This window comes from Megachile rotundata, chromosome 9, assembly GCF_050947335.1.
Source record: "Megachile rotundata isolate GNS110a chromosome 9, iyMegRotu1, whole genome shotgun sequence".
Lineage (NCBI taxonomy): Eukaryota > Metazoa > Arthropoda > Insecta > Hymenoptera > Megachilidae > Megachile > Megachile rotundata.
Genome location: NC_134991.1, coordinates 12,936,478 through 12,950,758, shown reverse-complemented (window position 1 = coordinate 12,950,758; position 14,281 = coordinate 12,936,478). Strand labels below are relative to the sequence as shown.

Genomic DNA, 14,281 nt, shown 5'->3' with positions numbered 1-14,281 from the left:
GAGATGTCCAAAGTAAGAACATCAAAGATATCCTCCAGTCTGAAGGTGGACATCTAAGGGGAAGACGATTATGGGAATCATTGTATAATTGTCTATCATCAAATCCATAAATCATCAGCTGATTTGTTACTAAATCTGTCAATTATTCAGGCAGTAAAGATATCATTAACTCTGTAAAGTTGTGAGATGTCCAAAGCAAGAACATCAAAGACATCCTCCTGTCTGAAGATGGACATCTAAAGGAAAAGGAAGACTATGGGAATCATTATACAATTGCTAATCATTAAATTCATAAATCATCAGCGAATAAATCTCTAAAAATATCAATTATTAAATATCAGCAAAGATATCATTAAATCTATAAAAATATCATTAAATGTTGCAAGACTTCCAAAGCAAGAACATCAGAAACAGACATCCTCGAAAGTGCAGACATCCTCCACAAGCAAAATAGTTTTTTGCCAAGAGAATCGTGCGTCACTACTTTTTGTATCGACATCTGACGTAGGAAAAAATCGATTAAGACATCATCAAGCCTCCATGGACGTCCATTAAGTCTTACACGATCCAGCAGGCTTTACGACGTTCGTCCGCTAGGTTTATGGCATCGATTTGTTTGCCAATCTATATGTCGCGTCTCGTCGTAAAGAATTCTACGACGATCATACAGAGAGTTATGTTACGATCATCCCGCGATGCTTTGTCGTTTGCCTAGAGATAGCCTATTGTCGTGGGATTATTATTCGCTTTACCTCGGCAGGATGTTTATCGACGTCGTTCTACGTCATCTGTCATTATGTTCCTTCGGGTAAAAACAATTTATATTTCCCTCCGAACAATGGCTGAGAGCTGCAGATTTTATTATGCGATTTTAAAGTTACATCTGATGTTTAAAATATTAGTTCTACGCTGGAGTTCCACGCGCCGTAATTCCACGCGCTCTAATTCCATGCGCCGCAATCCCACGCGTAGTAATTCCATGCGTTGTTATCTCACGCGCCATAATCCCATGCGGTGTAATTCCACGCGCTGGAATTCCATGCGTTGCAATTCCACGTGCCGAAGTTCCACGCGCTCTAATTCCATGCGCTGGAATTCCACGCGCCGCAATCCCACGCGTAGTAATTCCACGCGTTGTTATCTCACGCGCCATAATCCCATGCGGTGTAATTCCACGCGCTGGAATTCCATGCGTTGCAATTCCACGTGCTGAAGTTCCACGCGCTCTAATTCCATGCGCTGGAATTCCACGCGCCGCAATCCCACGCGTAGTATTTCCACGCGTTGTTATCTCATGCGCCATAATCCCATGCGGTGTAATTCCACGCGCCGCAATTCCACGCGCTGGAATTCCATGCGTTACCATTCCACGTGCTGAAGTTCCACGCGCTGTAATTCCACGCGCTGGAACTCCATGCGCTGGAACTCCACGCGCTAGAACTCCACGCTCTGGTACTTCACGCCCAAGAACTCCACGCGCTGGAACTCCACGCGTTGTAATTCCACGCGCTGAAACTCCACGCGTTGTAATTCCACGCGCTGGAACTCCACGCGCTGAAATTTCACGCGTCACAATCCCACGCGTTGGAATTCTACGCGTAGAAGTTCCACGCGTTGCTGTCTCTCGCGCTCTAATCCCAAGCGTTGTAATTCTACGCGCCGCAATCCCACGCGGTAGAAATCCACGCGCTACAATCCCATGCGCTGGAATTCCATGCGTTACAATTCCATGTGCTGAAGTTCCACGCACTGTAATTCCACGCGCTGGAATTCCAAGCGTTATTGACATCTAATGTTGACATCTTGAGTTCACATCTAATTTTGCATTTTAGGCCTGCATTAATTATGTGAACACTGTCTTCATCTTTAAATTTATTTTGTCAAATATTAATGAACTGTATATTAACAGTGAAGTTGTCAGAAATATTCCTTACCTATAATCATACTTTTATGATTTATTTTTGTATGATGTACGGAGTGAACTATTTGACTCCTCTTCAAATAGGCTTTTGATAAAAGCAAATATTTGTATTATTGTACGATGGAAGTGAAAGAATGTTCTTCCTTTATAAGTCAGTCAAATCGTGCTGAGATTAAACAAATTTCGAAATAAAATTATATGTCATAGTTCATATGGACTTTCATTGAGTTCTACCTAATATTTGATCCTAAGTATACCTTAATGTATACTTATGAAAAACGAAGCAGACAATATATTAGAAATCTAAAATACGAATTTGAAAATCTAGAAAACGAATCAGGGAATCTAGCAAAAAAGAGAAATACATGAAGTCCTCTGAGATATTATATAAGGAAAGTACTTGAATCGGTACTAATAAAGTTAGGTGGTCCCATTGCAAAGCCAATACTCGAATCGATATCTACTTATGTGCAATCTACGATGTCATATACCGTTATATAATACAATATCAGTGGAAGGATCCCAGAAGAGCAGAGAGATTGGTAGACGCGTCGTTAATATCGGACTCGACCTACCTTCCAATTTCCCGTTGTTGACGAGCAGCGAATTGTTCGACTTCCTGGACGAATTCCGTGACATTTGGCTGTGACTCGGGCTGCTGTCTGTGCTCTTCTTCTCGATCACGTCGTGGCAGCTGTAGGATGTGTGCTGTATCGTCAGTATGGGATGAACGCTTCCTTGAAGCCCCGATGAAACAAGAGGATATTGCGAAGTGAGCGATCGAATGACCGAACACACGTAAGACGGAGCATTCTGATTTATCGAGTCCCGATTTACTGACAGAAAGCAACTAATGGACGCCTCGAAGGGTTCATCTTGTTTGCGACTGCTTTTGTCCTTTGATCACGATCAATCAGATACGCGAGCCGATGGTAAATCGACACCCTGATCGACAACGTTCCCGAACTCAAATACGGAACATTTGAAAGGTGCATTAAGGATCCGAAATTCGGAAACTGATATTGTGTGTCAGGGGGTAATATGGTCAAATTGTTAGATAACAGTGCATCTTTGGAGGGTTAAACCGTAGTTTACATCGGTAAAGTAAATTGGGTATACGGAAATTATCTTGACTATCCTGTTCCAGTTTACCGTAAAGTACGCGGTACAGTGTATAATGGAAGTATATTGATTGCGTGCACTATTGCTGTAGACAGCTGTTACATTGACACGAATGGAGATGGATCGGATATTCGCTGAAGATCCGATCCTTGGTTATACGGTGCGTGATAATATTGTGTATGGAGATGTAACACGCCGTAATTCGAAGCGTCGGTATAACGCGATATAATTCGAGACGCTGTAATTCGATGAGCTGCAGTTCAATGCGTGGTCTCTGGGTGCGGTGTAATGCTATTTGGGCGAATGCAGTGTAATTTAGGGTGTGGAGATGCAACGCGATGTAATTCCATGCGTTATAATTCCACGCGTTGTAATTCCATGCGCGGTAATTCCACGCGTTGGAACTCCACGCGTTGGAATATCACGCGTTGGAACTTCACGCGCTGGAATTCCACGCCTTGCAACTCCACGCGCTGTAACTCCACGCACTGGAACCCCACGCACCACAATCCCACGCGCTGGAATTCCACACATTGTAATTCCACGCGCTGTAATTCCACGCGCTGGAACTCCACGCGTTGGAACTCCACACGCTGGAACTCCACGCGCTGTAATTCCACGCTCTGGAACTCCACGCGTTGTAATTCCACGAGCTGGAACACCACGCGCTGGAACTCCACGCGCTGGAACTCCACGCGCTGGAACTCCACACGTTGGAACTCCACGCGCTGTAATTCTACGCTCTGGAACTCCACGCGTTGTAATTCCACGCGCTGGAACACCACGCGCTGGAACTCCACGCGCTGGAACTCCACGCGCTGCAATTCCACACGTTGGAACTCCACATACCGCAATCCCACGCGCTGGAACTCCATGCGCTGGAACTCCACGCGCTGGAACTCCACGCGTTGTAATTCCACGCGCTGGAGTTTCACGCGCTATAATCCCACGCGTTGTAGTTCCACGCACCGCACTCGCACGCGCTGGAATTCCACGCGTAGTAATTCCACGCACTGCTATCTCACGCGTTGCTATCTTACGCATTGTAATCTCAAGCGTTGAAATCCACGCACCGCTATCTGACGCGCCGCTATCCTACGCGTCATAATCTCATGCGTTGTAATTCCACGCACCGCTATCTCACGCGTCGTAATCTCACGCGCTAGAGTTCCACGCACCATAATTCCATACGCTGTAATTCCCCGTATTACAATATAATTCACTATACCCCAACGGTGGGGATATAACGCGCCATTATTCAACGTCAGGCGCAATTAATTTCCATACACAATAATTTCACTCGCCCGCGCTCATAATAGAGGATCAATATGCAATTCTTATTAGAACGAACAATTGAGCATACAACAACAGTAATTGCTCAGCGGTTTTTTTCAAACCCGTAGTCCATGTCCATTGTCATGAAACAATAGGACACTTTGATGTACCGTGCAATCGCGAGAATAAAAAATTGACACCTTCGTCGATTCATGTCGAGATAATATCAGCGAATGAAACCAGTAATCATTCCTGTTGACCCATTTTGTTCGGTCGATCGATTTTTTGCTGTATCGAAATCTAGGCTTTTGAGATTCGTTATCGTGGAACAAATCCATTTAGGAGCATTGTTCTGTCAGTAATATTGCTCGGGATATTTGTCGATCAATTTAATTGACGTTCATGAACGAAGAATGTGCGATCAATTAGAGTTCAAAGGCTAACAAGCTGACTGCCGAAATGATAAAAGGAAATCGTTCGTTATTTTATAGAAACTGTCTCTCGTATATCATTGTCAATCTTTTTTGTTAATTATTCGAATTCTGTCGGAGAAACTGGGATCTACGTATTCTTGGATGATACGTGACGTATATGCATCTGCTACCATTTCGGTCGCATTAACCCCTTTCAACAAGAGCGGAAGTTAATATTGCATAATATTGCTGCAAATCCAGTGCTCGTGAAAAGATGATTCTGCATGTTCACATGCATGCATATTGCGTTTACACTGTAAATACCTTTATCAAAGACCTAAATTTATCGCCGAAGGGCGTTCTAAATGAAGCCCTCCTCCGTCGACGTTTCAAGGATTAAACAGCCACGAGAAATAAAGCGATAATGGCTTCTTTACACTCGAAATTAAAAATACACCAATTAAATAATTCATGTGGGTAACGTGCCAGTGAACGCGTTACGAAAACCAAAGGTCACAGTTCAAGGTGCAATCTGAACGTACCGGTACGAGCTCTGGTGGAGGCCTCGCTTTCCGTTCTATGGTGTCCCAACGCTTGCAACTTCTCTGTCAGACCGTGAATTTTATCGGCCAACGATGATCCACCGTGACTCTCCGTCGATGTGCCACCTGGCAGACCTGTGCTGTTCACGTTGCTGCTGGATGTTGTGTGCGATGTGATCGCTGCGCAGGCGGTTGTTGATGATAATACTGCCATTTCCTAAGGGGGAAATTGTGTTGGGTTTATTTTGGTGTTGGAAATTTGAGATTTTTGGAGAGGTGAGGATTTGGGGATGTGGGAATTTGAAGATGTGAGGATTTGGGGATGTGGGAATTTGGGGATTTGAGAATTTGGGGATGTGGGAATTTGGGGATGAGTGAGTTTAGGCATGTGAGAATTTGGAGACTTCAGAGTTTGGGGATGTGAGGATTTTGGGATGTGAGGATTTGGAAATGTGAGGATTTGGGGAAGTGAGAATTTGGGGATGAGTGAATTTGGGGATGTGAGAATTTGGAGACTTCAGAGTTTGGGGACGTGAGAATTTGGGGATGTGAGGATTTGAAGATGTGAGGATTCGGGGATGTGGGAATTTAGGGATTTGGGAATTTAAGGATGTGGGAATTTGGGGATGAGTGAGTTTAGGTATATGAGAATTTGGACACTTCAGAGTTTGGGGATGTGGGAATTTGGGGATGAGTGAAATTGGGGATGTGAGAATTTGGGGATGTAAGAATTTGAAGACTTCAAAGTTTGGGGATGTGAGAATTTAGACATGTGAGAATTTGGGGATGTGAGAATCTAAGCATGTGTGAATTTGCAGATTTAGAGATTTCAGTATTTGCACACTTAAAAATATGGGAATTTAACAATTTGAAAATTTGAAAGTTTAAATTATTATGGATTTCCCAGATCCTCCCCAAACTAAACTATTAATAAAGAACCCTTAATGAAACAGTATACAATACCTTAAAAGCCTTTCCATCGACCCCACGCGGTACCCTCTTAACAAACGAAAGAAACAGATGTCTGGACAGTTCGTCAGGTGTCGCAACCTCCAGATAGGTGTCCAGAAACTTGCGGAATCCATCATAATCGATGTCCTGTAGAATAAAACATGAGTCAAAACAAGTGGTTTGATTACATCCAATTAATGTAATTAGAACGAATAAACACAACACGAGTTTAATTCGTAATAATCGTGAAATTTCAGCTCGGACTTGGGTGAAAATTCGAGCGGATGATCAACAACGGAGCATATCCGCCGGTAAATACGAGTAAGTTGATTATTTATGGTAACCTATTTGGAAACAGCGAGCCGTTTATTGGGCAACCGGATCGATGGTACTTAATTTAATTTAATCGTCATCCCGGGATCTGTTCCTGAAGCTTATTACGTTCCAATTTATATTTAGCTCTTGTTGATACCGAGGTGTAACGGGCATAATTTGAGACGTTGTAATTCGATGAGATGCAGTTCAGCGCGTCTTTCAGGGCGTCGTAATTCCACGCGCCGTAATGTCACGTGTTGGAATTCCACGCGTTGTAATTCCAAGCGCTGGAGGTCTACGCACTGTAATTTCACGCGTTGGAAGTCCACGCGTTGCATTTCCACGCGTTGGAATTCCATGCGTTGTAATTCCATGCGCCGTAATTCCACGCGCCAGAATTCCACGCGCTGCAATCTCACGCGCTGGGATTCCACACGTCGCTATCTCACGCATTGTAATTCCACGCGCCGCTATCTCACGCGTCGTAATCCCATGCGTTGTAATTCCACGCGCTGCAATCCCACGCGCTGGAATTCCACGTATTGTAATTCCATGCGCCGCAATCCCACGCGCTGGAATTCCACGCGCCGCTATCTCACGCGCCGCTACCTCACGCGCCGCTATCTCACGCATTGTAATTCCACGCGCCGCTATCTCACGCGTCGTAATCCCATGCGTTGTAATTCCACGCGTCGCAATCCCACGCGCTGGAATTCCACGTATTGTAATTCCATGCGCCGCAATCCCACGCGCTGGAATTCCACGCGCTGCTACCTCACGCGCCGCTATCTCACGCATTGTAATTCCACGCGCCGCTACCTCACGCGTCGTAATCCCACGTGATGTAATTCCACGCGCCGCTATCTCATGCGCTGCAACCCCATGCGTTGTAATTCCACGCGCCGCTATTCCATGCGTTGTAACTCCACGCGTCGCAATCCCACGTGCTGTAATACCACGCGTTGTAATTCTCACACACCGCTTTCTCTCAAAGCAACACCCGTTGCAATAGTTGTAACAGTCTTATTTAACCTCCCAATATTTAACTTATTTGCATTCTATATTTCTTGAGTTCTGAATTCAATATGATTTGGATGAGAGGGGATTATCCTAGACGAGATATCTTCCAGAATTGATCTTTGTTAAATATTAATAACTCGAGGGAGCAGATACGGATAATTATGAACTCTAGGTGGATTTTGGCCCCACGGGAGAGCATATCGATAACGCTGACCTATCGAACCTGCCGACGATCCTGCACCCCTGAGACCTAATTACGCTCATTTCCAGCTTCTGGAAATCTTCAGAATCAACACTGAACGGTGCAGAATCTGCGCTGGGAGAGCTTCAGAATCTTTGGAACTATGTTTCAGTGATTCCATTTTCGGATATTTGGAATAGTGATCATTCAGATAGGATAATTCATGCGGAGTTTTACGATTGTTCGATAGATTTATATCAAGTTTCCATTACCATTTACATGGAAGCTCAAGAGGTCGATATAGAATTTCAAATGGCGGAGATTGAAGGTGTCGAATCTCATCGATTCAATTTGCACCTGCTCTGGGAATTAAGCAGAAATTTGAAGTACAAACTAATGGGATCGAACCATAAATTTTTACGGACGCATAAAGTTTATTCATATAATCAGTACAATTTTAAATTGATTTGCAGTTTAAAGCACCAATTACCATAACTAAGCACGGGTTTCCAAAACGCGAACGCGTATTAACTCGATAATAACAATGGCCGTCGTGTAATCAGCAATGCTGAACAGTTTGCTCGGACTATATAGCCAGACCACATCAGATCAACGCCTATTGTATACGGATTATGCGGTGATCTAAATCTTGTTAACGCGTAATCCAGCCACTATGAAGATAGAACAGTTTACGAACGAAGTGCAATCTGACCGTTTCGATTCGTCTCGCAGAACTTTCCGATCGAGATTGCTTTTCGGTCAGGAATACTAAAGAGATTACATCTCGAAATTGCATTTGACGAAAGATTACGTCGAAGATTTTGTACGTCGACGATGGCTTCGCGATGTCGGAATGAAATTTTACGAAGATTCAGGTGCTCGTTAACGAAGTAATTGCTATAATTGGTTCGATGTTTCTCTCTGCTGGCATACCTGTTGATCAAAAGCGTGGAACGTTGTAATATCGCTCGAGAAAGTTGCAATATGGTAAGAGAAACGCAGTCACGGGGAGAAGCAAGTTCCGATTTAAAAGCAATTAACCCTCTCGTTGGTAAATACGTTTGTTAAACGAATCGTGCACGCGCGTAATGCTGTTGTGCGCCGACTTGATCCCTCTTTTATATTTAAATTGAAATTTTTTTATTCGCGGAATCGAGATATAGGCAATTAAATTGCAGAACAGGCAATTAGCGGTTGATATATGGGAGACTCGACGGACGGGTAAATTGAGCGTTCAGGTAATGGAATTGGGCCTTCCAAGATTCAGTTCTTGGGGTTTTGACACTTTAGAATTTTGGAATTGCAAGTCAGAAATTTTGGAAATCTGATACTTTGTAAATTAGGGACCTCAGAATATTGGAATTGCCAAATTTGAACTCCCGAATTTTGGAATTGCCAATTTGGAACTTTTGAATTTTGGAATTGCAAACTTCGGGCTTTAGAATTTTGGAATTGCAATCCTCGGGCTTTAGAATTTTGGAATTGAAACCTTCGGGCTTTAGAATTTTGGAATTGCAAACTTCAGGGTTTAGAATTTTGGAATTGCAAACGTTCGAGTTTAGAATTTTGGAATTGCAAACGTTCGAGTTTAGAATTTTGGAATTGCAAATTTTGGAACTGCAACCTTGGGATTTTAGAATGTTGGAATTGCAAACTTGGCAGTAGTAGAATTTTGGAATTGAAAATTTTGATTTGCAAGCTTGGGATCTTAGAATTTTGGATTTGCAAACTTGGGAGTTTAGAATTTTGGAATTGGATACTTGGGGCTTCAGAGTTTTGGAATTGGGTATCGTGGAATTGCAACCTTGGAACTTTAGAAGTTTGGAATTGAAAATCGTGGGATTGCAAAGTTTGGAATTGCAAGCTTGGAACTTTAGAATGTCGGAATGGGAATCGTGGGATTGCAAATTTTGGAATTGCAACCTTGGAACTTTAGAAGTTTGGAATTGAAAATCGTGGGATTGCGAAGTTTGGAATTACAAAGTTTGGAATTGCAAGCTTGGAACTTTAGAATGTTGGAACTGGGAATCGTGGAATTGCAAATTTTGGCATTTCAAACCGTGGAATTGCAAATTTTGGAATTGCAACATTGGAACTTTAGAATTTTGGAATTGGGAATCGTGGAATTGTATATTTTAGAATTGCAAGCTTGGAACTTTAGAATTTTGGAATTGGGAATCGTGGAATTGCAAATTTTAGCATTTCAAACCGTGGAATTGCAAATTTTGGAATTGCAACCTTGGGACTTCGGAATTTTGGAATTGAAAATCGTGGAATTACAAATTTTGGAATTGCAACCTCGGAACTTTAGAATTTTGGAATTGCAAGTCATGGAATTCCAAGCTTGGAGTTTAGAATTATGGAATTGCAAACTTGAGACTATAAATTTTCGAAATTGCAAACTTGAGGAATTGCTAGTATGGGACTTTAGCATTTTGAAACCTTAGAATGATGATTTGAAAACAGTGTCACACTAAATACTTGTATCGAATATCTTTGAGCACATCGAAAGCATAAACACTTCATTATCAAGTTCCTTGTTAATTAATTGGCTTTCCACTGATAACGTTTCGCTTTGCACGCACGCACGTGGATATTTAACATAATCGATAACCATAGGCGCCTTCAAGCAAATTCCCGCGAAATTAATTAGCATTCATTAGTTGCCGTTCATGAATATCAATTAAACGCGCTGGGCTATTTATTTCAGGCGGCTTTCAAAACCTTTGAATGCCTCCTTTGAAACGTAGCGAATGATTAATTATTTCATGCGATACAGCTTAAATCCTCATCAAAAAGAATATAGTCTTCATAATCTTATAGAAACTACAGTATTATAAAAACTATAAGTACCAGTTTATAATCTGTGTAACTATTTCACCAAGAATTAAACTTCATGAATTATAAATTGACAGTGGCCCGTTGATTTCTTCGAATCGAGCGCAAAAGTTAATGAGGAAACAAGCTAACTGAAAGTCTCTAATGACCAACCCAGTTTCGTGTTTTATTTGAAGAGAGACCCGTCCGAGAACATTTATCGATGTTCCTGCACCAAGGACGGAGGGCGTTGCCTTTCACCCTTTTCCTTTTTATTTTTTTTTCAACCCTGCGGAACCTCAGCGCCACGGACGATAAAGCTTTCGATCTTGAATGGCCACAAAGCGAAGGACGCAGACACTCCACGACCAGATAACCGTACGTTCGTCTTAACGTATCGTTGGACATAACACTTGCTTTTTATGAAACCACCTTTGTTATTTGTCACGGAAGATCGTTGCATTTTAGACGTTACTTTTTGGAATTTAGAGATTATATTTTTGGGATTTGGGGTTTGCAAATTGGGGATTTAAGGGTATGGGGATTTGGGAAGGTGGATAGTTAGAGGGTGGATATTTGGGGAGGTGGACAATTAGAGCGTGGATATTTGGGGAGGTAGATTTGAAGATGGAGGAATTTGGAAATTTGAGAGATTAGGGAGTGGAAAATTTGGGGTGTGCAGATTTGGGGAGGTAGGTATTTGGAAATTTGAGTAATTAGGGACTTAGAAATTTGGGAGTGAGGAGATTTGAGAGGGTGGATATTTGGAAGCTTGAGTAATTAGGGGTTTAGCAATTTGGGGGTGTGGAAATTTGAGAAGGGAAGTATTAGGAAATTTGAGTAATTAGGGGGTTAGAAATTTGGGAGTGAGGAGATTTGAGAGGGTGGATATTTGGAAGCTTGAGTAATTAGGGGTTTAGCAATTTGGGGGTGTGGAAATTTGAGAAGGGAAGTATTAGGAAATTTGAGTAATTAGGGAGTTAGAAATTTGGGAGTGTGGAGATTTCAGAGGGTGGATATTCGGAAGCTTGAGTAATTAGGGGTTTAGCAATTTGGGAGTGTAGAAATTTGAGAAAGGAAGTATTAGGAAATTTGAGTAATTAGGGGGTTAGAAATTTGGGAGTGTGGAGATTTGAGAGGGTGGATATTTGGAAGCTTGAGTAATTAGGGGTTTAACAATTTGGGGTGTGGAAATTTGAGAAAGGAAGTATTAGGAAATTTGAGTAATTAGGGGGTTAGAAATTTGGGAGTGTGGAGATTTGAGAGGGTGGATATTTGGAAGCTTGAGTAATTAGGGGTTTAGCAATTTGGGGGTGTGGAAATTTGAGAAGGGAAGTATTAGGAAATTTGAGTAATTAGGGGGTTAGAAATTTGGGGTGTGGAAATTGGTATTTGATCCAAATTTAGATGAAAAATTTCACCCAAAATTTAGAAATCCAAAAATATAAAAATTTGAAAACCCCGAATCCTAAAATTTACCTATAATCGCCCACAATTCGCCCCGTTCAATTGACCATAATCTCTATCCACAAAAGTTGGTATATTACGAGCGACAATTGTCTTGATACCTCCTCCATGAAGGGCTATAGACTGTTTATTGCCAGACGTTGTTCAGGCTATAAATGCACGCTTATGACATGGAGCCCCATTCAGCAATTCTATATAGACAGCTAGTTCTACCGTAACGAAAGGGTTAAAGCGTAGGATTACCATGAAAGAAGCAATTCCAGTTTTATTAGCCAGTAACCGAGTTGAATTCGTAGACGCGATCGAAGAACTTTGAGGACGTAATACGAATGCTGCAAAACTCTGGACCTCTTTATTCTCTGAGTGCTACTTAACCCTTTCAATATAACTCTTATGTAACGGCGGTGTAATGTACATTATACGGAATCATATGTCATATGTGTCATATGGAGATGTGTGTTATAGATGTAGATTATGTGTGTTATATAAATATGAGAATTATTTGAACTGTCTATAAAGCATTTATATAATATTTTATCTGGTTGTAGATTATTTGAAGTGGTCATTTGAACAGAGAGATTGTTTAGGAAATTTATTTTCAACTGAAATAATTTAACTTCTAATTTGACTTTGCAGTGGTATTGTACCATTCAAGCTAAGTTTCTTATTGTACATTCAACTTGTTATACATAGAATAATGATATACTTATGTCATGCATGTATTAATCTCTGCATCATTTCACCATGTAATCTCAAACAGTAGAACCAAAATGAGATTCATCCAACTTTGTACATTTCCATTCCTAGATGTCCAATATCTACTTAGCTAAATCCCTCCATAATTTTGACTAAACTTCCCGCCGTTTATCCAATCAACCCGAGAAAACAAGAACCGTAGGTGTCGGAAGTACTCGAAGAGCAAAGAAACTGCAAAGAAAGAAAAGGGAGTCCTTTATCGGACTTAATCGAAATAATAGAATTCTTTCATCAGTCGCGGATCGACTGTATCCCAGCTTATCCCCAATACGATCGTACGAATGTCCCGGAAACTGGGTCACGCTCGTTGGTCGAAGGAATATCCGCATGAATGAGACAGGACACGGCCATTAAGCTTTGGGAAGAGACAGACAGTGGGGGGTTCCGCGAAGGGTGAGGCGAACGGGGTGGCTTTGAAGGGAGACAGAAACGAGGTCGTTCTCAATGGTCACGTAAGGGAGTGTTGGTGACGTCAGCGGGACGATGACATCATCGAGAGGTCGTCATAACCCCGATAAGGTTGACGGGTATATAGGTCAAACAGGAAAAAAGGATACCATTGTTGGATTTGTTGGACTTGGCATTTTCAAATGTCACTGCCATCATAACTTCTGGTTCTACGGAAATAAGCCTACTGTCGAAATATCATGTTCAAGTGTTATTCTTTTTTTGTGAAACTATGTATCCATATTTTTATATGCATGTGAGCAATTTTTGAGACACTTTTTACAAAGTATCAAACTATATCTGATTTGCATCAGTCTACTTTGGTGTCATCTTAAAATAATTTTATCAAATTTTAACTTCATCTTAGAATAACTAAAAGACAATAAAGTACATGAAGAACCACAGACACATTTGAAAATAATGTATGCTATTATTCATTTTTAAAAATATTAATAATCAGGCAATAAATATATCTCATTTTGATTACATCTTCATCAGCCCACTTTGGTGTCATCTTAAAATAATTTCATCAAATTTTAACTTCATCTTAGAATAATTGAAGGACATTAAAGTACATGAAGAACCACAGACACATTTGAAAATAATGTATGTCACTGTTCATTTTTAAAAATATTAATAATCAGGCAATAAATATATCTCATTTTGATCACATCTTCATCAGTTCACTTTGGTGTCATCTTAAAATAATTTCATCAAATTTTAACTTCATCTTAGAATAATTGAAAGACAATAAAGTACATGAAGAACCACAGACACATTTGAAAATAATGTATACCACTGTTCATTTTTAAAAATATTAATAATCAGGCAATAAATATATCTCATTTTGATTACATCTTCATCAGTCCACTTTGGTGTCATCTTAAAATAATTTCATGAAATTTTAACTTTATCTTAGAATAATTGAAGGACATTAAATTACATGAAGAACCACAGACACATTTAAAAATAATGTCAGCTATTATTCATTTTTAAAAATATTAATAACCAGGCAATAAGATAAAACCAAAAGCTATATCATAGGAGGGTTTAC

The 14,281-nt window shown here is 41.0% G+C and overlaps 1 protein-coding gene across 2 annotated transcripts in view; it reads right to left on the bottom strand.

The window, feature by feature from the left end:
- Dgk (diacyl glycerol kinase 1) overlaps nucleotides 1–14,281 on the bottom strand; it is a 107,485-nt gene that overhangs the window by 18,495 nt on the left and 74,709 nt on the right. Inside the window, exons 4-6 of one of the 2 annotated variants that reach the window (XM_003705005.3) lie at nucleotides 6,237–6,371; nucleotides 5,274–5,490; nucleotides 2,497–2,658 (exon numbers count right to left, since the gene is read on the bottom strand). In XM_003705005.3, coding sequence (XP_003705053.1) covers nucleotides 2,497–2,658; nucleotides 5,274–5,490; nucleotides 6,237–6,371 — 514 coding nt within the window. The remainder of the gene's footprint in view (nucleotides 1–2,496; nucleotides 2,659–5,273; nucleotides 5,491–6,236; nucleotides 6,372–14,281) is intronic. The other variant, XM_076535215.1, reaches the window with a different exon arrangement.